General features: G+C 47.2%; 1 protein-coding gene across 7 annotated transcripts in view; it reads right to left on the reverse strand.

Moving 5' to 3' along the window:
* Positions 1–1,537: 1,537 nt before the first annotated feature.
* The window catches only part of NCAPH (non-SMC condensin I complex subunit H), a 38,258-nt gene continuing 15,810 nt past the window's right edge, over positions 1,538–23,985 (reverse strand). For 2 of the 7 annotated variants that reach the window (XM_036873839.1, XM_036873838.1), the window contains exons 7-18: positions 18,509–18,698; positions 17,318–17,409; positions 16,344–16,567; positions 12,656–12,804; positions 11,928–12,034; positions 11,449–11,571; positions 8,884–8,994; positions 7,508–7,681; positions 6,427–6,540; positions 5,106–5,194; positions 4,498–4,573; positions 1,538–2,748 (exon numbers count right to left, since the gene is read on the reverse strand). In XM_036873839.1, the coding sequence (XP_036729734.1) occupies positions 2,533–2,748; positions 4,498–4,573; positions 5,106–5,194; positions 6,427–6,540; positions 7,508–7,681; positions 8,884–8,994; positions 11,449–11,571; positions 11,928–12,034; positions 12,656–12,804; positions 16,344–16,567; positions 17,318–17,409; positions 18,509–18,698 (1,665 nt within the window). In that variant the 3' untranslated portion in view covers positions 1,538–2,532. Of the gene's footprint in view, positions 2,749–4,484; positions 4,574–5,105; positions 5,195–6,426; positions 6,541–7,507; positions 7,682–8,883; positions 8,995–11,448; positions 11,572–11,927; positions 12,035–12,655; positions 12,805–16,343; positions 16,568–17,317; positions 17,410–18,508; positions 18,699–23,985 lie in introns of all 7 variants that reach the window. The other 5 variants (XM_036873840.1, XM_036873842.1, XM_036873844.1 and 2 more) reach the window with 5 other exon arrangements.

The following is a 23,985-nucleotide window of genomic DNA, read 5'->3' on the forward strand; positions in this document are numbered from 1 at the left end:
CTTGGTCTCTTTATGAGTTCATGGAACCGCCACACTAGCTCTGGACTACCCACCTCCTAATGTACTTTACATGAAATAAACTATCTCACATACCCACTTATTTGGGTTTTTTATTATATGCAGCCAAATGAATTCTGACACAGCAACCATATAAATGAGGGAGAAGCTTGCGAGAAGCAGAGTGGAGGGGAGGGGAGTTCATTGAAGAAGCTGTTACCACTCTTGCCAGTTTTTATCGGCAGCTCGGCCCCTGCCCAGACCCCACTATGGAGAAGTATGCTGGACTGAGAGAAGGAGCGGGCTTGGCTAGTTCTAATCCTGGGAATAAGAGCAGAGCAAGAGGACCAGCACTCCCCCGGCCTGGGAAAAGATGCTGGAGGCTTCAGCCCCAGCAGGACAGGGTGTGAATTTATTTATTTAGCTGCGTTGGGTCTTCATTACTGTGCGCGGGCTTTCTCTAGTTGCGGTGAGCAGGGGCTACTCTTCATTGCAGTGTGCAGGCTTCTCATTGCGGTGGCTTCTCTTGTTGCGGAGCACAGGCTCTAGGTGCGTGGGCTTCAGCAGTTGTGGCACGTGGGCTCAGTAATTGTGGCTCGCAGGCTCTAGAGCGCAGGCTCAGTAGTTGTGGCGCACAGGCTTCGTTGCTCCGCGGCATGTGGGATCTTCCCAGACCAGGGCTCGAACCCGTGTCCTCTGCATTGGCAGGTGGTTTCTTAACCACTGTGCCACCAGGGAAGTCCAGGACAGGGTATGGATTCTCACTCAGTGTCACTGCTTTTCCTGCTAAAGCATGTCCACAAGTCTAACCCTCTCAATACAGCAGAGTGGCTAATATTTTGGACACGATTTGGAAAGCACATTCCTAAGGGGAAGGGATTGATTTTTGTTTTGTGTTGTTTTTGGCCTAGGAGCAAGTTCTTTGTTATCAGGAGTAATTACCAATTATATCCTTCACTGCCTCTGACCTATCATCCAAGCTCTGTTTACCCAATGAATGGTGACAGGATGCTCTGGCAGAGACCCAGGACCTGACAAGGACAGAATTACTTGGATCAACATCTACAAGTATTGAGCCTGTGACTTGAGCACATATAGTGTAGTAGCTAATAATAAAGATCTAGAAGCAGATTTCCTGGTTCAAGGCCAACCTCTTGACAGCTGTCTGCTCATATGTGAATTACTTTACCTTTGTGCACCTGTTTCTCCTCTGTAAAATGGGAGCCGTAACAGTTATGTTCCTTGCAGGGATGCTAAGAGGGCTGAAAAGTCATCCACAGAAGGTACTTAGCAGCCACTTAACGTTCGCAATTTTTACTATTATCACCCTTTAGCAGAACTGATAGGCCCAATGGACCCAATCTTGAAATCCCCACTCTGCTACAAGACAAATCACCTCAGCCCTTAAGCACTTCCTGCCTTATACTGACACGTGGGTCTCTTGTCCAGCTAACGAGTCTGCATCCCCCTTGAGCATAAGGACTAGGTCTGATACTCATGTAGTGGCACTCAAATAGTTTACCAAGCAAATTATTCCAAATGATTTTATTTTTAAGCATTATATAAACATTTATAAGCACACTTATGATGTATTTTATACACATGGATTTGGTAGCTGTTAAAGGACAAGTGCCTACTGGGAAATTCTTTTCTACAAGAATAAAGTATGGAAACAGAGCAATTTAGGAGACAAACTATACATGGATACAGAGAATGGACACAGTTGCCTAATCAAGGATAGTAAGGACCCTTTCCTCCCTCCTAGGTGGTCACCACAGAACAGAAAACTTTAATCAAGGACAGAGCGTCAGGCAGCTGGTTCCCAGACAGTGAAGGAGAGAAGGGAAGAGCAGCAGACACACAGCGCAGTCAGCCGCAGCCTTGCCACCAGCCCACGGCACTGAAGCACCAAGTGCAGGCATCCTGGTCACTGAGGAAGCAAGGGCTTCTCTCCCCGCGGACTCAATCCCCCTGCCGCACCAGAACATCTGAAAGATCCTCAGTTCCTTCCAGCTTTAGATTCTGAAGGAAGATCAAACACACATGAACTTTGGTATCCACAGGATACAAGAATCAGAAGACAAACTCTGAGGTAACAAGGTGGTGACTACAAAGAACGAGGTTTGTCCCATGACTATAAGTAAAACTTTCACAGCAAATATAATCTGCATGAAAAAGCTGGTTCCAAATCCTTGCCAACTGCAGGGGGAAAAAAGCAAGCCTGCTCTGATTTCTGGAACAATCTCCGTCAACGGTCTAAGAGCTAAGCTCTCGGCCCTGGAAGGAGCTGTGGGAAGTGATAGGGAGGCCACCAGGGGCCATGGCACACGTGTGTCAGCCCTGCCATGCATGACCTTCTCCAGGCCCTTCCCTCACTGCTCGGGAACCTCAACCCTTGGCGATGGCCATGACGGCCACGCTCTCCCTCCCATCCCTGCACAGGCCTTTTCCCTGCTCCCACTCCCTCCCCGAGCCTCCCATCCCCTGGATCCTCCACCAGCCCCAGGCAACCGTCCCCTCAGGACTAAACAGCCGTCAGAAGCCCTTCCTCACACGGAAGACTAACTGCACCAGGACCATCACTCCCTTGCCTGGCGCTGGAGGTCGGCATGGTGTGGTGGCGCACCTTCCTCTCCTGCTAAAGACGGAAAGCACAAACCTCACCTCCCAGGCGACAGCTGCGGGGGAGCTCGTTACCAGAGCGGTAGACGACGAGTCCAGATGGGAGTGAAAAACCGGGAGCAGGCAGGCCTAAAAGGGGTCACATTCTGGCACAAGGTGTTGTAAGATTTCTCTTGGTGGCTCTAAGCTCTGAGTTACCCCAGATCCCTGCAGATTATCTGGTAACTTGGCCAGTGTTACCAGTCAGATCTTCTCAAATAGCCCAAAGCTCAGCCCAACAGCTCATGGTCTCGGGCCATCTCCTGATTCTTCAAATGCTGAGCCCCCTGGGGCCCCTTAGAGAGACTTGGTCACAGCAAAGCAAGAGAAGCTGGCTCTGCCACTGGGGGAGGCGGGGTGGTGCCACAGCCAGAGCACATGGACCTCAGTGAAGCCTGGAGTCACTCGTGCTTTCCAGCTGCGTGTCTGCTTGGCCCCAGCCTACCGGGAACCGAGTGGAGGCGCTAAAGCCGCTCCCTCACAGCAGAGACACGCGGCCCAGGGCAGCACTGACCCTCCAGCTGCTGTGACTGAGTGAAGTCACTAACACTTAGAATTTGGACTCAGGCTAAGTTTCTGAGCTTTGGTGGCACCCGACATTTTGGGGGACTGCGCGGGCTAGGGGAACACACCCCATGGGAGAGTCCACCAGCACCTACGCCCACTAGGATGCTGTGAGATTCCAACCTCACTCAGAAAAGCTTAGCAGGGACTACCCTGGTGGCGCAGTAGTTAAGAAACCGCCTGCCAAGGCAGGGGACACGGGTTCAAGCCCTGGTCTGGGAAGATCCCACATGCCGCGGAGCAACTAAGCCTGTGCGCCGAAACTACTGAGCCTGCGAGCCACAACTACTGAAACCCACATGCCTAGAGCCCGTGCTCTGCAACAAGACAAGAAACCACAATGAGTAGCCCACGCACCGCAATGATGAGTAGCCCACACACCACAATGAAGAGTAGCCCCCGCTTGCGCAACTAGAGAAAGCCCACGCGCAGCAACGAAGACCCCATGCAGCCAAAAATAAAAATAAATAAAAAACAAATAAATTTATAACAACAAGAAAAAGCTTAGCAGCGTTACTTTGAACGTGTCTAGCCCCAGCACTGGTGATGCTCACGGCCTATGCTACAGCCCAGCCCACAGTGCCAGGGACACTAAAGGACACCAAGTCTCAAGCAGCACCAAATGCACGGGCTTGCTGGCTGCCTCGCCGGGGTGCCTCCCGGGAAGCGTCCGCCGGCCCGAGAAGATGGGTCTCGCCTGCTCCTCAGTGACTGCCCCACGGCCGCTCAGCCGTTGGCTGGCACGGCACGAGGAGGAGCCGGCACACTGTCACGGTCAGCACTCCTGCTGTGTCCCTCCTGCGACAGACGTCTCTGGTCCCGAGACATCCTTCACAGCCCATGGCGGCTCAGCATTGCTGGCGCTGCCTCTGCGTCTCTGCTCTCTCCCTGCGTCTGTTTCCATCCAGCCTCATCTCTCCCCTCTTTTCTCTGCCACGTTTCCCGCATGTCCTGACGTTGGCACTGGCAGGATGGGGCCTTTAAAGCCTTTGACACCCAGTGATGCAAAAGCACCTTATGTTTCAAGGTGGGAACTGAAAGATCACAATTTCAGCATCTAAAATTTTCCCATTTGGGTCCTCCTCCTAATTTTCATTTCTAATCATACCTGTTGGCCTTTTTCTAAGTTATTTTTAGGTGTCTGGTTAATGCTCTGGGTTGAAGGTACTACATAAGTTTCTGTATTTAAGATGTCCTATGAGGCCGCCCATGAATAATAAAAAGCTCCAGTAGGTTGACACAGAGAACACGCCCACGCTTACCAGATTTACCCACCTTTTCATTGGCTAAATGTAGGAGACACGCAAAGGCCAGAGGTATGGAGAGGTTCTGAGCCATAAGGGGAGGCAGGCTGTAAAACAAAGAGGCTAGTAAGTATTTAGCTGTTACTGCAATTTGAGGAACAAAGGCTCTTTCATCAAGTATGAATACGCATGGTCAGTGAATAAACTAATGAGAAATAAAGAAACATTTCAGATGCCTTTTAGAAGCAGGTTTTTCCAGTTTCTTATTAGGAAATAAAATATTTCCTGTTCCATTCCAGCCACTGGTGCAGAAAAATGCCTTTTTAAAGGTGGGCTACATTAACTCATTTATCAATGCAGAGAAGAAACAGAAAAACTGTGAGAAGTGTGAAAGTGGCAGGTCCGTGTACAGAGGGGTCTGTCATACCAACAGCCTGGGCTGGCGCTCCCTCAGCTGGGGCTTGGAGGAGGAGGGGGCTCGGGGGGAAGAGGGGAAGGGGGAGGAGGAAGGGGGGGAGGGGAGAGGGGCAGGGGAGAGGGGGAGAGGAGGGGGAGGGGAGGGGGAGGGGAGGGGAGGGGGAGGAGAGGGGGAGGGGAGGGGGGAGGAGAGGGGGAGGGGAGGGGTCTGTTGGCAAGCACCTCTTCTGCAGGTCCTTTGTGAGCCCACTGAGCTTCTTGTCAGCCACCTGTACTGGGTCCCCTGCTTCTCCATTTTCTCTGTGGTTTGCCTGACAGAAGAAAGGACACTCAGAGATCAGACTGGGCCCAGTTTACTTTCGAGAGAGCAACATAAGCTTATAAAGCTGTATCTCTAAAAAGAAAAGCCTACATCAGAATGAAACCAAAACAATTTCTTCGGTACATTTTGAAGAAAAAGGATCCATAGAGGGACCCAGTGCCTCAGCCCTAGACCCTAACACTGACATCGACGGGGGTGGGGGGTGGGCGGGCGGACAGGACTGGGTGATAATATAGATGAAACATTGATAATGGGCATTGAAGTGGTCATTGATTATACTATTTTCTCTCTACTTTTGAATATTGTCATAATAAAGAGTTGTTTGTTTAAATAAACCTATATTAACCAGAATCCCTGGAGGACAGGGTATTATGAGTCATTTAAATTCAAAGGTTAAACAGAACTCTCTTCCTACTCTTTAAAAAGTACATTTCTCTTATATTTGCATCCCATCCCACTTTAATTGATAAAACCTTATGAATATGACTGAAGCTTTATCTGACATCCAAGACTACAGCTCAGGGTCCTTAATCAAATCATGCATTTTCACTTCTCAACCAGCAGGGGAAGGTATAATAGAATGTGTTGAGTTTGGAAAGCTCAGAACATTCTCTGAGCAGAAGTCTAGAAGAGGAGATGGAAGGATTCTAGTTAACCAGAGAGTTCCATTTATTTGGAACAAGTTAATCAGGGTTTCACTTTGCTCTAAAGGAGAGACAATTTGACAGCATCATATATATACATATATATGTATACATAATATATATAACTACTTTCCTACTTTCCCAAATCAGAATTATTAGATCAAAGAGCTTAAACATTTTTGGGGACCTGAGATGTTAGAAGCTGCTTTCCAAAAGGGTTATTTATCAACTTAATTTGCGCCAGCAGCGAATAAGTACTCCAGTTCTTCCTCTAACTCCATACTGAAAAATGTTGTTTAATTGCTAAAGCTGTTATTTTAAAGCAGCATAAAGATGCTGTCATTTGTATTTTTTGATTACGAGCAAGGTTGAGTAATGTCCCATACCCTAGTTTACCATCTGTATCACCTTTTGTGTGGCCTGCCTGTTCATATACTTGGTTCATTTCAGAGGTGTGATGTCTTTCTTGTATTTTTGAATGAATGCTTTCCACATTAGCGCTACTGATCTAGGAGCTCAGACACAAGCCGCACCCTCCTCCATGCTGGGCACCTACAGAATGAGTGGAACCCATTACCTCTGCATCCGCCTGCTTGGGGATCTCCGTCAGCAAACTCCACATGCTCTGCTTCAACTTCTTCATGTCCATCTTTTTGGCAGCCTTAGCATACTGAATTTCAATTTTATTTACCTGAAATAGGTATGTAACGAGTAAAACTAAGCAGAAGAAAGAGGCATTTACCACCAGCTCTTTGTAAAAAGAAAGTCTGGAGTTCAAATAATGAAAAAATCTAGTTTATACCACAAAGTTATAGAGCTTTCTTTGGACATACACAGAGTCCCTCATTTCAATCTAATTTATTTTTGATCAAGTACAGTCTTCGTTAAGGATATCCTGGAATTCCAGTGTAAGAGATAAGTGAATCAAATATATATGAAAGCACCAAGCCTGTCACTTGGTAGGGAATAGATGCTTGATGTATGATCATTTAATATGAGTTGAATCTGGCCAAGATTTTCCAGAGCCAAATAGCTAGCCTTACCCAACCAGCATAGAAACCCATTTTCTCTGCCTGCACCCTTCATTCACACGGTTTGCTTGTGTGACCGGCTCACCCCTAGTCATGTGGCTTATCACAATCTTTGGAGAGATGGCTAGTTCCACACAAACACAATTAGCATAATTAGTCCAGTGGCGCAGTGGTTAAGAATCCACCTGCCAATGCAGGGGACACGCGTTTGATCCCTGGTCCGGCAAGATCCCACATGCCGCACAGCAACTAAGCTCATGCGCCATAACTACTGAGCCTGCACTCTAGAGCCTGCGAGCCACAACTACTGAAGACTGCGCCTAGAGCCCGTGCTCCACAACAAGAGAAGCCACTGCAATGAGAAGCCCACGCACTGCAACGAAGAATAGCCCCTGCTCATCACAACTAGTGAAAGCCTGTGCGCAGCAACAAAGACCCAACACAGCCATAAATAAATAAATACATAAATGAATGAATGAATGAATGAATTGAGCCACTTATAGAGCAATGGGTTAAAATCGAGAAGGAAAACAATCAAGCTCAGACCAATGTGACTCTCATGAGAGATACAAATTAAACAGATCTCAGGCAAACAATATCAGATATAATTCTTGGCTTCCTCTTTACCTTCTGGGGCTCAGCTACCAGATTTGACTCCCCGTAAGTGGTGATATCTAATCCTTGGACATCAGGCGCGTCATCGTTGTCTTGTGTTGCCGTAGGGGGATGGCCAGAATGGTCAAAGGTCCCAGCTGGTCCCACAAATAAGTCATCTGACTCTTCATAATCACTGTCAGCAGCCTGAGCAAGGAAATAGCTCTTCAAGTTCTCGGCAGAGCTGTTTGGGGGGCTTAGAAATATCCTTGACACAGATTCTGTACACAGCAAGAGCAGAGCACCTGAGAGTTCGTGACACTGAGTCAAACCTAGAATGGACTTCTAGGTCCTCTAGTCATCTTCCTGTTGCACATGCACCCTACTAGAGAGGCGTCTGTTAACTGAGCCCTCTGGAGTGAGAGCTAAAAGGAATTCAGTAATCACAACAGCCAGTGTCCCTCTGCTTCTAATGGATTTAGGATTTCATTTTACAGAAAGCACTCCTGAAACACCAGAGATGTGACCTGTCGGCTGGCCACAAGCAGGGGTCCTGCTGGGAGCCGGTGAGAAAGTCACTCCTGGACTGAGCCCAGCAGGACAGACCAGGTCTCTGGGGTGGGGCCCAGGAACCGGTTAACAGGCTCTCTGGGTGACTCTTAGGCCTACTGAGCTTGAGGAGCACTGCTCAAGAGGCCAGTCTGGATTTTTACTAAAATGTAACAACCTAATTCTCTTCCAAGCAAGAAAATAAGGTGAATAATCTATTCTTCCAATTCTTTCCCTTCTCCTCACTTGCAGGGACACAGATGGGGCCTAATATTTCCCCCCTTTCTGTTATATTTCCATCTGCCATCTCATTCATAGAGTCATAGAAGGGATTTTGAGATTATTTAGTCTAAGTTCTAAAGATGGGGAGTAGTTTGTACAAGTTCACAATGTGAGAACCAAAATCAGAGCTACAAACCTGGTCCCCTGAGATCCACCCTCTACACTTTCTTTTTCCCCATTAGGACACAACCGTCTTCACATGTCTACGTGCTATGTCTCCCCAGCCAAAAAATATTAGCTCGTAAGAGTAAGAAGAGTGTTTCTTTTCCTTTGAAATCCCAAAAGAGCCAAGATAAGTGCTTTGTACAGGCTCAAGACTCCATCCGCATGTTGACGGTTTACTGGAGTATGTCCACTCTTTTCCTGCGTACAGAGCTTAGAGTAAGGCAGGCCAAGGTTCTGGCTGTTGCCTCAGCTCTGCTCAGTTCTCTGATGCCTGGGGCAGGGCAAGCCTCCGCAAGCCCCCGCCTGATTCAGAATTCCCTCTAGCCATCTGCCATACAGGAGGGGCGAGAAGGGAAGCAGGAGAGAAACACTCTGCTGCTTCGAAGAGAGGACGGAGCGCTTGCCCCGTTTACCTGTAATCCAGGGCAAAAGTTGGAGGTGTCATTAGGGTTGTTGTAATCATAGTCTTCAATTTCTTCACAGTGCTCGGTCCCTGCCCTCTGGCCTTGGGCCATCTTAAGTAACTAGAATGAAGGAAAAAACAACTGCAGAAAGCAATTTCTAGAAAAGCAGCTAGTAAACTAGGCTGGGGAGATAACCTTAGTTCCTACGATCATGTCCCAGAACATTAGGGTTATAAGGGCCCTGAGAGGTCATCTAATCCAGCCAACTTCCAACTAACCACACAGCTCCACTCTAGAGCAAGCCCAGGGCAGCAGGGCTCCGAGCCGCCATCCATCCAAATACACCAGAGCAGCTGGTTTGCAATTAGGTCTGCACACAACTTTATTTGAAAAAGTGTTCCTTCACTAAAAACAAAACCACCTACAACTATCTGAAAAGAAGTCCACTTGTTGCTGCTTGAAGAATTCTGACGGAAAACTCAATCACTACTTTAATTCACAGGCAGCTGGTCCCATTCCTGGGCCATCACTATTCCCCACATAGCTACAGGGAGAAACCCGAGCTCTGCTCCCTGTCACCACATCTGCGGCTCTTGTTCCGCCTTTGAGGGCCTCACAGAACAAGTCTGCCTCCTCTTTTGGGAGTGCCTGTCGACCAGAGCCCTTCAGATTTGCAGGCCCTTAGGCCAGTGATCCTCATCTGGGGTGTGTGTCTTTGGGGTGAAGGAAATGGAATTAAAGGTGTGTACAGTTTACAGAAGCACATTGAATATTTTAATATAAATATATACTCCAAAATAGCCCCCCAAAACCCCTCAATGGTTTTGTATTACAAATCCAAAAATAAACAATAGATATTTATTAAGAAATGCCCACTTTCTTCCACTTTCCTTCATATGACACAATTTCTAGATCCCTCTCCATTTAGAATAATACTCTCCTCTGGACACACTCTAAATTGTCCATAGTCTACAAGAAATGTTTCAGGAAGGGCATGTGACCCCCCTCATGTATTGGCTGGTTGCTATTAGAATCACCCTTTAAGATATTAAACTGGATGGGTGGTTGACCTGTATAGTCTCTAGCCAGACTGAGTGCTTAATAGTCCAGTGTTTACTTTCCAGTGTTTACTAGCCATTGTCCTAGTGTAGCTCTACTGGAAGGACGAGGTGAGGAATCTCGGGGTCCTGCTGCCGGGCTGCCCTACTACACACGCAGGGAAATTTGTCCCTGTGGATAAGCAGAAGCAGGAGTTCCTTCCTCTATAAGAAACATTATGGAAAAAAACCCACACAAGACACAGAAAACTCCTGGAGTGCAAGGATCAAATGACTTTCTACCACCTTCACATCGGAATATGCAAATTACCACCTAAGCCACATTCTTCAGTGTTCATAGTGAGGGCCTGAGGAAGGAGGAGGTGGCTTGTGGCCACGGAAAGCAGCTGGAGTTGGGCGGGGCTTGGCGGAAGTGCCCTACCGGCTCCCTTCAGCTCCCCAGCAGCCTGGCTGTGCTCCTCCGCCCCAGGGCTTTATTTTCCGATTACAGCAAGCAGCTGCTGGCATCTACTCGATACTGAACCACGACCACAGTTGCTACTACTGCTGCAACTTTGTATCTTTCTGCATTTTTTTCTTTTTTAAAATTGAGGTATAATTGACATGTAACAGTACATTAGTTCTTTCTGCATTTTTAAGAGTATTTTTGCTAATTGAACAGTGTTGATTATAAAGAAAATTATGAGTGTTGGATTATAAAAACAGAATGTGAGATATCAGTGAATTCAGGGAACTGTATACATATCATTAAGCCTTGTGGAGAAACAGGCAAAATAAGGAAGAGGAAACTGTAGACTGTTTGTATACTTGACACCACAAGATTAAAACAACCAGGAATGCAAATGAGTAGAGGGTCCAGATAAAACAGAACTTAGCATGACCCACTGCCTGGTTACCCTGGCAGCGGGAACACCCTCTTGCTGCTTAGCACCACCAGAGGGGCCACAGGCAAATGAAGTGAATAGCGACTGGGGTGCACACTGGCTAGTCTAGAGAGCTCACCTGAACAGTCATGGAAGGAGCGCAGGCAGGCTGTGCAGCGCTACGGAGCCCCCGAGGACTGGCACCTACGTCGCCCTGCATGTCACAGTGGGCTCACATCTACACCTTGATCATGGGGAGGCAATGTGGGCTGGGGAAAGCACCTGGCTAGTAAATCCACAACTATCATGAGAAAGTGAAAGAATCAAGAAATAACTAACAGCTTGTAAAAGCCTTGACAAAAGGTTGTTTATCCCCCTTGCATTTCGGCAAGTAGGCCAGAGTGTCCAGCAGTCCAACCAGGTGAGGCATTTCCAAGTCTTGAGTGTGCATCTGTCCTGTGAGTTTTTCCCTCCGGCTCTGCCTTACCCAGGCAATCTCCCGGTAACTCCCCTGGGCTAACATGAAGTCCTCCTCACGTGTTCTCCTTCTCCTGAAGGGCACTGACAATCACACTACCCGCCACTTGATACCTCTGATGCTAAGAACAGGTTCAACAACAACATGACCTCAAGGAACCTAAGAACAGCCTTACCCTGGTGCCTGGTTTGAGATGCAGCTGGACAAGATTTTCAGTCTCATAGTGGAAATCTGTAGGGAGAGTTGTGGCTCTCCAATTCTGGTTCTCCAAAGTGGACTTGGTCAGAACAGTAGCAGCCTATTAATTAAAAAAAAAAAAAAGGGGTAGTTTTTAGGCATCTTTAATAAAAATGGTATATATATATATACTTTTTTTTTTTTTTTTTTTGGAAGGAGCTTGGGAAGGGTTTGAGCAGCACTGATCTTCCTACTTCTGTGTAAAGGATTGATTCTCTTAGACCTTATTCATATTGATTCTCTCTGCCACTGAGTTTGGGACTATTTCTTAATTCCTCCAGGGATTGAGGGAGAATGAAGCCATCCATTTACTCTGAGTTAAATTTATAATGAATTTTTAAAAACCACATCTAAAAGGGAAAGAGGAGTGCAAAGAGTAATTTAAGAAGCACAAATGATAATAAATCCAGCACAAACCTTTGTTTTTCGAAAATATACATCAAAGTCAATATCATCGTCAAAGTCGATTTCAAAATCCTTCTTTGTGCTCTTCTTTCTGTTCTCTGATTGCGAGGTAGTATCTTCTGCAGAAATGAACACAGATTCAACACTGCTCACTTCTGTGGCCTATTTACTCATCTTGCAAGATCACTTGACAGCCTTACCAACTACAAGGCAGCATTTGTGTCTGAGCATCATAACAGCACTAGGAAAGGCAAATCATACACCTAATATTTATCCCTATAATTTGTGTTTTTGACAAGAAAACAATACTAAAAAGATATGCTAATTAATCACTTCTTTTCAAAGAGAGAATGCAAACATTTAACACTGGCACAGCACTTCAGAGGGCTGCGGAGTGCTGCCGGTGCAGTAACTCGCACGCCCCTCTGGAGCCTGGGGGCGCATTCCCACCTCTAGCCACTGTTTGAAGTCACATGGGTGCTGGGGTCAGGACAAAGTCACAGGCCAGCTCTCCTGACTCTGGGCACTCACTCTTCCCACTCAGAGGCTTCAGTCTTAACTGATCCCTCATCCCAGGCCAGGCCAACTGACTGTCCAACCAGGAGGCTGCTTATCTGTGTATTTCTACAGCTTGTCAGGAGGTACAAGACAGGGACTGGCATTTCCCTTCCTAGGCTGAACTGCTGACTGGCTGGTCATCTGCACTATCTCTTCTTAGAGTTCCATCTAGAAGTACATACGTTTGTGCCGGAGTCTAAAGCGCCAGTGATCCGGGCCAGCCCACATCGACATGGTTCGGGGGCTAAAGTAGGAATACTCTCCAGGTTTCATGGATAGAAGGGGACACAAGCTCCAAATGTCTCCATCCCCGAGGGGAGTCATTTCTTCTCTGCAACACATGTGAAATCATGTTTTAACATGTACAATCATGCACGTGGTGATATATACAAGACAATTGTGTATTTACACATAAAGCAGCATGTGACGCAGCTGCAGACTCTACCTACTTTTCCACAAATGGGCAACATTTCTAAGAGTAAGTCCAACATAAATCATCATTAATAAGCCATTAGTTTTTACTTAATCAGTGCTTTTGCTTCTCTTCATTTTATAATATGATCGTATCTATATAAGTACTTTAGATGTTTCAAAGTGCTTCATAAAATGAAGTTTACCCATTTGAGAGACAAGAAAACAGAAAGAAATTGAGTTTTTATATAAGACTGCACAGCTAGTAAAAGCCAGAACTGGGAGCTGGACACCATCCCGAATCCCAGCCTCAGGGTCTTTCCACACACAAGGCTTCCTGCCACGTGACATGGTAACCGCGTTCCTTCTTCACCATGCTTCCATAAATGAGGGCTCCACTCACACTGCTGTACTTCCTACTGAAAGTGAAAAACATGTTATTCTAATTTATGTTCCCCACATGATTGGGGGCCCCCCTTATAATCTATCTGTTAAACCATCTAGCTTTATTCTTTGCTGTGTGTGAAGTGCCTAACTGGCCCATCCAGCATGGCAATTTTGGGTTGGTTTTTCACCCTCTCTGCAAGGTACTAGAATGTGTGAGGTAGCTTTCACCTAAAGGCCCCTGCCAGGTCAGAAAGCCTATTAGTGCTGCTGTAGTGCCCTCTAAAGGTAATGGCAATGAGGAAACTTCACACGGCGAGGACCTTTTCACCTGTATTGAGCCATACATAAAAATCTCCTTTACATCAAGCCTATGGAATAAGCTAAAAAAGCTTTAAAAGAAGGAATTTGCCTTTATCTACAGAATCTTTTTTTTAAAACCAGTAAACTGTATTTGTATATTTACTGTGTGATAAAAACTTAATTTTAAAAATTAAACTATACTAGGGACTTCCCTGGTGGTCCAGTGGTTAAGACTCCTTGCTCCCAATGCAGGGGGCCCGGGTTTGATCCCTGGTCAGGGAACGAGATCCCGCATGCCCGAATTAAGAGCCCGCATGCCGCAACTACGACCCAGCGCAGCCAAATTATTAATTAATTTAAAAATTAAATTAAAATATACTTTAAAATCCCCACTTTTAGTCTGTAACTGCCCAGCCTGTGTTGTTAAGTAATAACTGTACTGCACTGTACTGCATTTCTCCCAGAGGGAGAAAGAAGACAGCTTCAGGAGCATCCCCACTCAATTCTCAGATACTCTCCTGTTAAAGCAATGGCGATTGGGAGGGCAATTTATTGGGAACTTACAGGCAAAGCTCTAAAGAGCTTGGCTCCCATCTTCTGAGAGTCTGTGGGCCAGAACCAGACTGAGGCCCTTGAGGCTTGAACGCTAGCCTTTTAATAATTCTTTCAATACACAATGCTATGTGGCAGGTACCCTACTGGTCCCAACTCCCCCACTCACCAACTAACTTAATCCATAGCCCACCCCTCCATCAGGCTTCTCTCTGCCCTCTGGAGGGAGTCTTTGTTTCTTCTACCCACCCCCACAACCACAAGTCCCCTCCTTCAATGTAGCACCAGCTCAGTCATGCTGCACTACTAACCGCAGGTTAAAGGTCTCCCCAGTTAAGTGCTCTGGGGTGGATTCTACCATCCACAGCTCATTACGTGCAGCCAGGATTGGCCAAGGGTGCAGGGCAACTCCCAGCTCCACCCCATTTCCTACCCTCTCTGAGCCTGTTTCCTCACCTGTAAAACGGGGATAACAGGACCTAATTATAGGGTTGTTGTAAGGATTAAGTGATTGTATTTTATATATTATATAAATTATGTGAAATAACGCAGGTAAGGCACCTGGCAGAGTGTCTGGCATGAAGTCAGGATAATAAGGAGCTCAGTAAACATCAGATACTACTATTATCATCTAGTCCGAACCGTTCACTTTATGGGTGAGAAAACAAAGACCCCAAAGGTGATGCCACTTGTCCCACATCTCACAGCCATCCATGGCAGGGTCAGGCTTCGTTCAGTGCAAACACTTGCTGAGCTCCCGGGACGCTCCCTATCCTTATGCCAGGGGTAAGGATTTCAAGATGGACAAAACCCTAGACTAGAACCTAAGTCCCCTGCCCCTAATGTGCTCGCTCAGTAGGGTGGAGTCTAAGATTTTGTTCTGTCTGGAACTGGGGAGAGAAATGGAGACATTTGTTCAAAATTTGTTCAAAATAACCATCTACGGTTATACGGTTATAACAAAATAACAAAATGGAAGTGACTAAAGTCCTTCACTACAGCAGTTCCTCAGATGTCACCTCATTGTTTAGCAAAAGTGATAGCTCTTCTCTGACATTTGAAAATGGTATTAAAAGAGCTCATCCCTCCAACCTGCCTACCATTTCCCACTTCTTAGAAGACAGAATGGGAAAAGGGACAAAATCACAGGTCTGGTAATAGTAAAAATCAGGAGAGGAGGGTTCTAAAAGGGCCTAGGGGGGTAATTTTTCCTTGAGATTCAGCCCCTTGACTTCTACTCAGATTTGAAGAGGCATTATCAGTCTAATCATTCCCCCCATGGGCAGACAAAGTGAGCTCAAGAAAGCAATCTCATCCTGGAGACACTCAAGTAACGCTCCCGAAGGGATCTCTGCCTCGGTGGGAAATTATACTGGACAACTTCTAAAGTTTCGCACATACTAAACCAGCTTGCCTGTCCCCACTCCCAGGTTTGCCAAGCTGCTGCTACAGGCACAGGGTTATCAGAGGGTCTGTTTGTTCTAGTCTCGTGGAATCTGCTACACCCAGGCCCATTCAAGACCTTTAGAGGCCCTCGGCACTGCAGGATTGTGGGATCCTGCTTCCCGATCATATTCCAAATTAAAATAATACTAATCTATTAAGTACATATAATAAGGGCCAATAAAGTTCAGATTGTCTTACGATGCTTACTAATCAAAAATCTAAATTACTAGAGACCAATTCTACCATCTCCCACACCCCATATGCTCATTTTTACCTGCTTTTTTAGTTTTCCTTGCTTTGCTCATCCCTGGTCTACCTATCTTATGACCAACACTGCCCAGACCCATCTTTGCCCTTTAGGCAGGGGCCACTTTTTTCTGGTAATCAACACATAAGCCTGTTTTCTGTCTATAACTGATACGGAGTGATTCAGCCAAAAGCCAGACCACGTGCAGGGCATCGAAAGGGAGCACCCTCCATGCTACCAAGATGGAGGTGGTGAGGACAGCCACTAATGAAGTAGCTACTATAACCCAGCACTTTATGTATTTTAGTTCTATGCTTATGGACTCCTGCAATGTCAGGTTTATGACCAATAAGTGGCTGAGCTGACATTCAAAGGCAGATTGATTCCACGGTGAGTCAGAATGGCTCAGCCTGTGTGACAACACAGTACACAAGCCCAGCCAATCACAGAGACGAAATTAGACTGTCCCAGCAGGAAATCTGGGAAAACTCCTACGGGAACATTTCCCGTGGCCCTGAGTGCCTTACTGGCAGCTCTGAACGTGGCAGGGCTCCTTCCAGCTCCCGAACTTGGTGTGGTCCCCAGCTGCGGTGTGGTCCCCAGCTGCGGTGTGGTCCGGGTCATCATTGGCATCAAAGTCGTCCTCCAAGGCCCCAACAGGGAAGTCCCCGCAGTCGCTCTCCTCCACCTCGGCATTGATGTCAAACACCTGATCGTTCTTCTTAAACTTGTCCATCAGGGCCGACACCGACTGGAAGGGACAAAGAGAGCCCCCAGTTCTCTGCATTCCCATCACCACCCCCGCCACTGCTGGAGGACCCCCCCCCCCACCGCCTCCTCGGAGCCAGTGTTCTCACGAGAGCAAAGCGCTGAGGAAGTTTATATTGTGCGGCACAGGATGAAGCTGTATTGTCGTTAGGCACATTTTGTAAAACATGGAACAGGAATCTGCATCCTTTAACTACATGTTTAGAGAAGACAGTTTTCCATGGAAACCATTTATTTTGGAGGTTGTAGTAAGTAGGCTAAAGGGGGCCAGGCTAAAAATACACAGAGGAAAGCTTTACACATGATAATTTCTCAGGAAACTCTGTGCCAAGGGACTCAACCCTGAAGAGGAGGAAATTCCTCGAGCTTGACAGCAGCCTAAGAGACCAGAGGCCACTGGGACAACCATGTTTGAGAGTAAATCTGATAAAAATCGTGCACCCAGGAATGGAAGGATTGCCTTACCCTGGGGAAGCATACACGAAGTTGATCCCAGTACTCTAATCCCAGCTGGCTAGTGGGCCTGCTGCAGCGCACACCACTCCCACCCCTGCCCCAGGGTTTAGTCCCTACGGAGGAGCCAAAGGAAATATTTTCTGTACTGCTGGCTAAATAAAAACGATGCCACAGTTTTGGTTCCCATTGGGCAGAACTAATCTTAGGCCATCTCACTGAAACCACAAGCTGTTGGAGAAATGCCCAGAGCCCTCAGAAGCCCAGAAATTGACCACACCTCATTATGCGTTTCACTGTCCCATTTAGTGAACTGGAACCCCGCCAGGGAAGGGCAGATCTGGCGATCTTCCACACACTGCTGCAGGGGCGCTGGGAGGACAGGAAGATCACAGAGAGGGTTCAGAGCAGGATGGAGACACGCCTCACCCCCTCAAGATGACCAGAGCAGCACCACGGAGGGAGGGGCACGGCCACCTCCTGTTTCTCGGGAAGAGGCTGGCTGGCAGCCGATCTGTTCGCAGACCACTCTCCTGGGAGAGGGCGTGCACTCAGGCACATGCCTGCACTAGAGGCAGGCTCCACACTGGCATCCCAGGAATTAGGAAAACACTAGAGCAGAAACCCGAAGCACAGACTCTGACTCTGAAATAGACTCCGTGCCCTATGCTAGAGTTGGGAAATCAAAAACCCATCCTTAAAGCATAGTTAAGTGCACAGCCAACTGTGCAATGCCACTTATTCTAGTCCCAAATTAAACTAGGTACAGATTACCTACCTCAGTTGAGTGCATACACCTGGACAATTGTTAGTACAAAATTGTTATACTCAGCAAATTTTAGACAAGAATAAACAGGAGGAGAATGGGCCCTGTAACATCTGCGTAGCCCTGCAGAGGGGAGGAATAATTTCATGTAACACACGAAAATCATTCCACGGGAGAACAGCGCCTGGCCCTCACACCACCCTGGGCCTGTCCTCAGAGGATCTCCCAGAGGGGGGCGTGGGAGGGGAATAAAATCACTGCCAAGCCAGTATGAGGGACTGATAACAGGACAGATCTGTTCCCAGACCACCACGGCGGATTCTGAAAACAGTTCACAAAGCCCTCTTCTCCTCAGGACCCCCTGGGTTAGTAACAGGCCTCTGGCTCAACAAGTCTCTTAAAGCCCCTCTCCCAAGTCCAAAACTCTGACACTCCAGGGTGACTGTGAGAACTGACTGCTAGCAGGGCACCTGAAGGACGTGGCACATACAGACCACGAGCACTGGCTACTACTGTTGAAGACTCCATGCTGCAGACAGGACGAAAACTTAGTTTCTCCCGAAAAAATGCCCATTTTGTCATTCCATAGGAACCTTCCGGGCAAATAAGCAACAGAAGAGCATGATGGGCTTACTACACCCATGGTTATGTAGAAACTTCTCTGATGACTGAACTGCTCTGCTAAAAGGCATCACGTGGACCTACCTTTTAAATCGGTCATTTCCACCCAACCTAAATCCGGCAAGTCAAGAGGTTCTCCAGTGGAGAGAGTCTGGACATCGGAGGGAAAGAGCAGCTCACTTCTATAGTCGTGGCAGTGGAGGGTGGAGAGAAACACCCCTGCTGTACTGCACTCATCAAACGAGGCTGCCGTCTTCTGGAACATGGGATCGATCTGAGCAGAAAAACAGAGGGAACCCAGAATTATGGGATGTAGCCAAAGGAAATAGAAAATCTCATTCACTGGACCCTGCTCATTCACAGCTGCATATACTGGATTGAAATGTCTCTGCACATGATCAAAAAAGGGGGAGGGCCTTTCTAATTGGTCAGGTAAAATCCCATCCCAGTTCAAAAGGAGGGCTGTACGTGGCCAGATGGATAAATGTACACAGTAAATGGTGACAAGCTTATACCGTGTCAATCTGTTTGTTTACAAACAACCCAATCAAAAAATGGGCGGAAGACTTAAATAGACATTTCTCCAAAGAAGACATACAGATGGCCAACAAACACATGAAAAGATGCTCAACATCTAACTATTAGAGAAATGCAAATCAAAACTACAATGAGGTATCACCTCACACTGGTCAGAATGGCAATCATCTAAAAATCCACAAACAATAAATGCTGGAGAGGGTGTGGAGAAAAGGGAACCCTCTTACACTGTTGGTGGGAATGTAAATTGATGCAGCCACTGTGGAGAACAGAATGGAGGTTCCTTAAAAGACTAAAAATAGAACTACCACTTGACCCAGCAATCCCACTCCTGGGCATAGACCCAGAGAAAACCATAATTTATAAAGATACGTACACCCCAATGTTCATTGCAGCACTAGTTACAATAGCCAGGACATGAAAGCAACCTAAATGTCCATCAACAGAAGAATGGATAAAGAAAATGTGGTACATATATACAATGGAATATTACTGAGCCATAAAAAGGAAGGAAATTGTGCAACCTGCAGAGACGTGGATCGACCTAGAGATTGTCACACAGAGTGAAGTCAGAAAGAGAAAAATCTTGTATACTATCACTTACATGTGGAATCTAGAAAAACGATATAGATGAACTTATTTGCAAAGCAGAAATAGAGACACAAACGTAGAGAACAGAAGTATGGATACCGGGGGGGGAAGTGGGTGTGGGATGAATGGGGAGATTGGGATTGACATATATACACTATTGATACTATGTATAAAATAGGCAACTAATGAGAACATACTGTACAGCACAGGGAACTCTACTCAATGCTCTGTGGTGACCTAAATAGGGAGGAAATCCAAAAAAGAGGGGATATATGTATACGTATAGCTGATTCACTTTGCTGTACAGCAGAAACTAACACAACATTGTAAAGCAACTATACTCCAATAAAAATTAATTTTAAAAAAATCTGGTTATTTACAATATACCTGGACAGTATCCTTCTGCTGGTCTCTTTCCACGGTCACCGTTTTTAAACGTCTATCTCTAGTAGAATGCTACCACAACAAATTCCGCTGACTTAAAAAGCCTGCGTGATGGATCTGTTCGCAGAATCCCATCACTCCTCTGAACAGAAATATTTTCAAAGATTTGGAAGAACACGAGTAAGAGATCCGGGCAAAGGACAGGCAGAGTCAGCAGGGTTAGATGTCCAGGTTAAACATGGGAGAGGTTGTCAGAAGACCCCCAAGGCTGGGGTCAAGGAGCAGGAGTGGCATAACCATGTGTCACCAAGCCCCAAAGGAGAACAGGGCAAGGCACATGCATGTGTGGCAAGAGGGCAGAAGCCACCTGGGACTCTACAGGAGGCCCGGTGACAGGAAAAAGGTCAGTTACCAGGTTCACAGGTCTTCCTCATGTCTCAGGATGTGGCTACTATGGAGAGAGGGGCCCTTAATTCTGAGGACAGGTGTGGCTCTCTGGCTCTTTTCCGGCCCCCTTAACCCTGAGCCCAACCTCACCAGAACTGAGTCTTCTCTCGCTTCCCGATAAGCTGGTCCCAGAGCAGCACCTACGGCACCTCCACGTTCTCCGTCTCCTTACCCCTCATCCGGTCAGTTACATGGCCTGGTGGGTTTTCCTCCCAGTGTGTCTCTACCACCTACCCCTTCTTCCCATCCTCACTGCCACCAATATAACCCTCGCCTGAGTTAACCCTTGTCTCTGGTCTCTCCTACTTCTTTTCCTAAAAATACCAGTGGTGCTATTCCCATTCCCTTCCTCAAATGCTCACCAGAGCAATGGTTTCCCACCTGGACCCCAACATCCCTAGAGGTCTCATGTAGTTAATGAAACTCAGCCTTTCAAAGAGTCAACACGGAAACTGTACACTGACCCACATTAAAGCTGAAACGCTAAGATAACTTTCCTCACTTTTGCCTAGAATTAGATCATGTCAGTGTGAGAACAATGGTTCTTTCATGTAAATTAGATTTGACTTACATCTTTGAGTGATTTGTGGGAAAATGAATTATTGACAACTGTACAGTCTGGATAAATGAACTTTTTGAAACAAGGATCCCAGCAAGGAAGAGAAACAGTAAGAGAAGGCCTTGGTAGACAGCAGACTACATGACAAAGTCTAGGGTTGTTTCAGCCTTATGAGAAAATCCACAGCTCTAGCCCAACTTGCACACTGTCCAGCTTCCTAAGGAACCAGAACTTTTCCTGCTTCGTGACCTTTGCTTATGCCTCTGCCTAGAATCACCTTCTTGGCACCACCTGACAAACACCTACCCTCCCTTCACAGCCCAGTTCAAATCTCACCTCTTCCGGAAACTCTGACCTCCACCCACTCTGGTCTCCTGAGTATGTGCCTTGACCTGCCTTACACTGTGTCTGTTTGTGCCCTCCTGGTCTGAAGGACTGGAGCATAATCAGGCTGGACTCCCCGTGACAGCAAGAATTCTGCACACAGCAGAGAGCTGTGTCCAAATTAGATCAGCTCATATACAAACAAGGGTTCTCAGCTGGTCCAGACACACCCACAGAACACCTGCTGTCTAATCTCCCGCCATTGCCAAGAGAATGCAGGTTCAATGAATAGCTGAAACTTCAGATTTTAAGTTTGTGCCCACCACCCCCCCTTCTTTTTTAGCTTCCAAACGTTCAGTTAGTCTACGTTTACCACAGATTACAGAGCAAAAAAAGCTCCCCAGGATCGGGGTTCTCGGTGTTTCTTCAAGATTCTGCTGTCTTCACTTGCATAAATAGACCAAAGCCCGACAGCCGCAGGCTTGAAGGGAGGAGCATTGCTGCTCTTTCGTTCTCTCTTTAGAACATGGGAGAGGCCAGTGCAAGCCTCCTCAGGCTCCCTAGAATCGGGTCTACCTGGGAAGACACAAGATGGTAGGAAAAGAGAATTTCCTACCATGCTGTTGAATTGAACATTTCAGTGCAGAACCAAAAGCACAAGCAAGAATGATGGTGAAGTAAATATTCAGATTACCTGGGAAGGTGAAAAAACAAGGAGAATCGGGGAAGGGAAGGTTAGGTGGGAGAGGATTTTACGGCTCCCCTTCAGATGTGTACAACATATTACCATGGATAAAGCACTTTGACAAATACTGACCCACTAACACAAAACTCAGGGGTATCTGTTTTTAGTTTGACAAAGTGAGATTCGGAGACTTTTCCCAGGCCACACAACTAAGACAGTAAAACCAGGATCTGAACTTTACATGGTCTGCCTCCAATGCTGACCCATAGATAGAAAAAAAGAATACAACTCCCTCCCCTAAAGAGCCTGGCCCCCTCACCTCTACCCTGGCTCTTGGGCCTCGGCCTCGGGGCCCTGCCCCGGCCATCCCCATCCGCACCCAGTCCTCACCCCAACACGGGCTGGAGAACCGTCCTGCCCGGACCCCATCAGCCAGAGTGACCGCAGCCAGGCCCCTCACTCCCAGCCACCACACGCTCAGCCTCACCACTACCATCTGCCTGAGACGACATCCTCTCAAGGGGGTGGGAACTGGTTCCTGGGGGAAGGTGAGAAATATCTTAGAAATTACAATAATTTTTGCCTCTCCAACCTTGACCTTACCTGGCAAAATTGTATTCCTTTGGAATTAATTTCAAGGAAGAGGGATAGGAACAAAACATCTAAAAAGGCTCAGTGGTGTGTGTGTGGGGGCGTGTCATGACGAAAGCCTGGGAAGCACTGCTCTAAGGAAACACGGTATTGCCCGAGGACACCGTCTCCCCAGGACGGCTGCTTCCTCTCCCGCAGCCCTCACACCGCTGGCCCAGACGTCAGATAGGTGATTTCCTTGCTCCTCATCGCAGCTTCCAGACTATTCTCCTTCCCAATTCCTACAACCCTCACCTTTGAATGTAACATCAGACCCTACCACCCTCTGCCCATCAGACTCTACCACCCTGTTGCAATCACCTTCTAGTCCCCAGGTCACAACCCTACCCCCTTCTTAGAAGATTTTAATATTAGCTCCTGACTCACTCCTGTTCTCCAACATTATTGCTGTCGTGGTTTCCGGTAATTTCACTATCCATGTAGACCCATCTAATATTCTGGCCTCTCAGTTCCTTGATATCCTCTCCTTCAGTGGTCTTGTGCTTCATCCTAAGAACCCCAAGACTCATGGGATCCTACCATGACCCCCTGCCCCTTCTGCCTTTTGCTCCCTGGCCTGTTTTCTGAATTGAATCATTAACCAGGACTGCAACCTCTCTGTATGTTCAATTCCAAGTGCCCCTCTCTGACAACCACCTCTTGTCTTTCCAGCCTACACTTTCTTGTCTCCAACGCCAAGAAGCCTTTGGTCCCATCAGGCCCTACAGTCTACTGGTCACATGGCTTTACACTGTCCTTCACACACCTCTTTTCCCAGCTAAAATTCCACAATTCCACAATGATCACAACCACCTCCTTGCACACACTCTCAGCTCCAGCGCCCCTTTCAGCTGTGTCACATTCACTCAGCTAAACACAATCCTTTGTTAAATCTAACTTTCTGCCTACTCCATGCTTGCACCCACACAGCCAGTCATGGCTGGAGAAAGACACAAAGTCATGGGACTTCCCTGGTGGTCCAGTGGTTAAGAATCCACCTTCCAATACAGGGGACGCAGGTTCCATCCCTGGCCGGGGAACTAAGATCCCACATGCTGCGGGGCAACTAAGCCTGCGCGCCGCAACTACTGAGCCCGTGTGTTTTGGAGCCTGTGCGCCACAACTAGACAGCAGCCCACGCGTCACAACAAAGAGCCTGTGCACCTCAACGAAAGACCTGCATGCTGCAACGAAGATCCCATGTGCCGCAACAAAGACCCGACAGAGCAAAAAAAAAAAAAACAGACACAAAGTCAGGCTGAGTGACCTCACTGTAAATCCATCCTCCAGTGCCCTCAGGGAAACCCTAAGTGTTGTCTGGCCATCAAACTACATTTCCCTAGTCCCTCCGCTCCCCCATCCTCTTACATAACTCCCTACTACTACCTTATCCTCTCTTCAAAC

This window comes from Balaenoptera musculus, chromosome 13 (assembly GCF_009873245.2).
Source record: "Balaenoptera musculus isolate JJ_BM4_2016_0621 chromosome 13, mBalMus1.pri.v3, whole genome shotgun sequence".
NCBI classification, from domain to species: domain Eukaryota; kingdom Metazoa; phylum Chordata; class Mammalia; order Artiodactyla; family Balaenopteridae; genus Balaenoptera; species Balaenoptera musculus.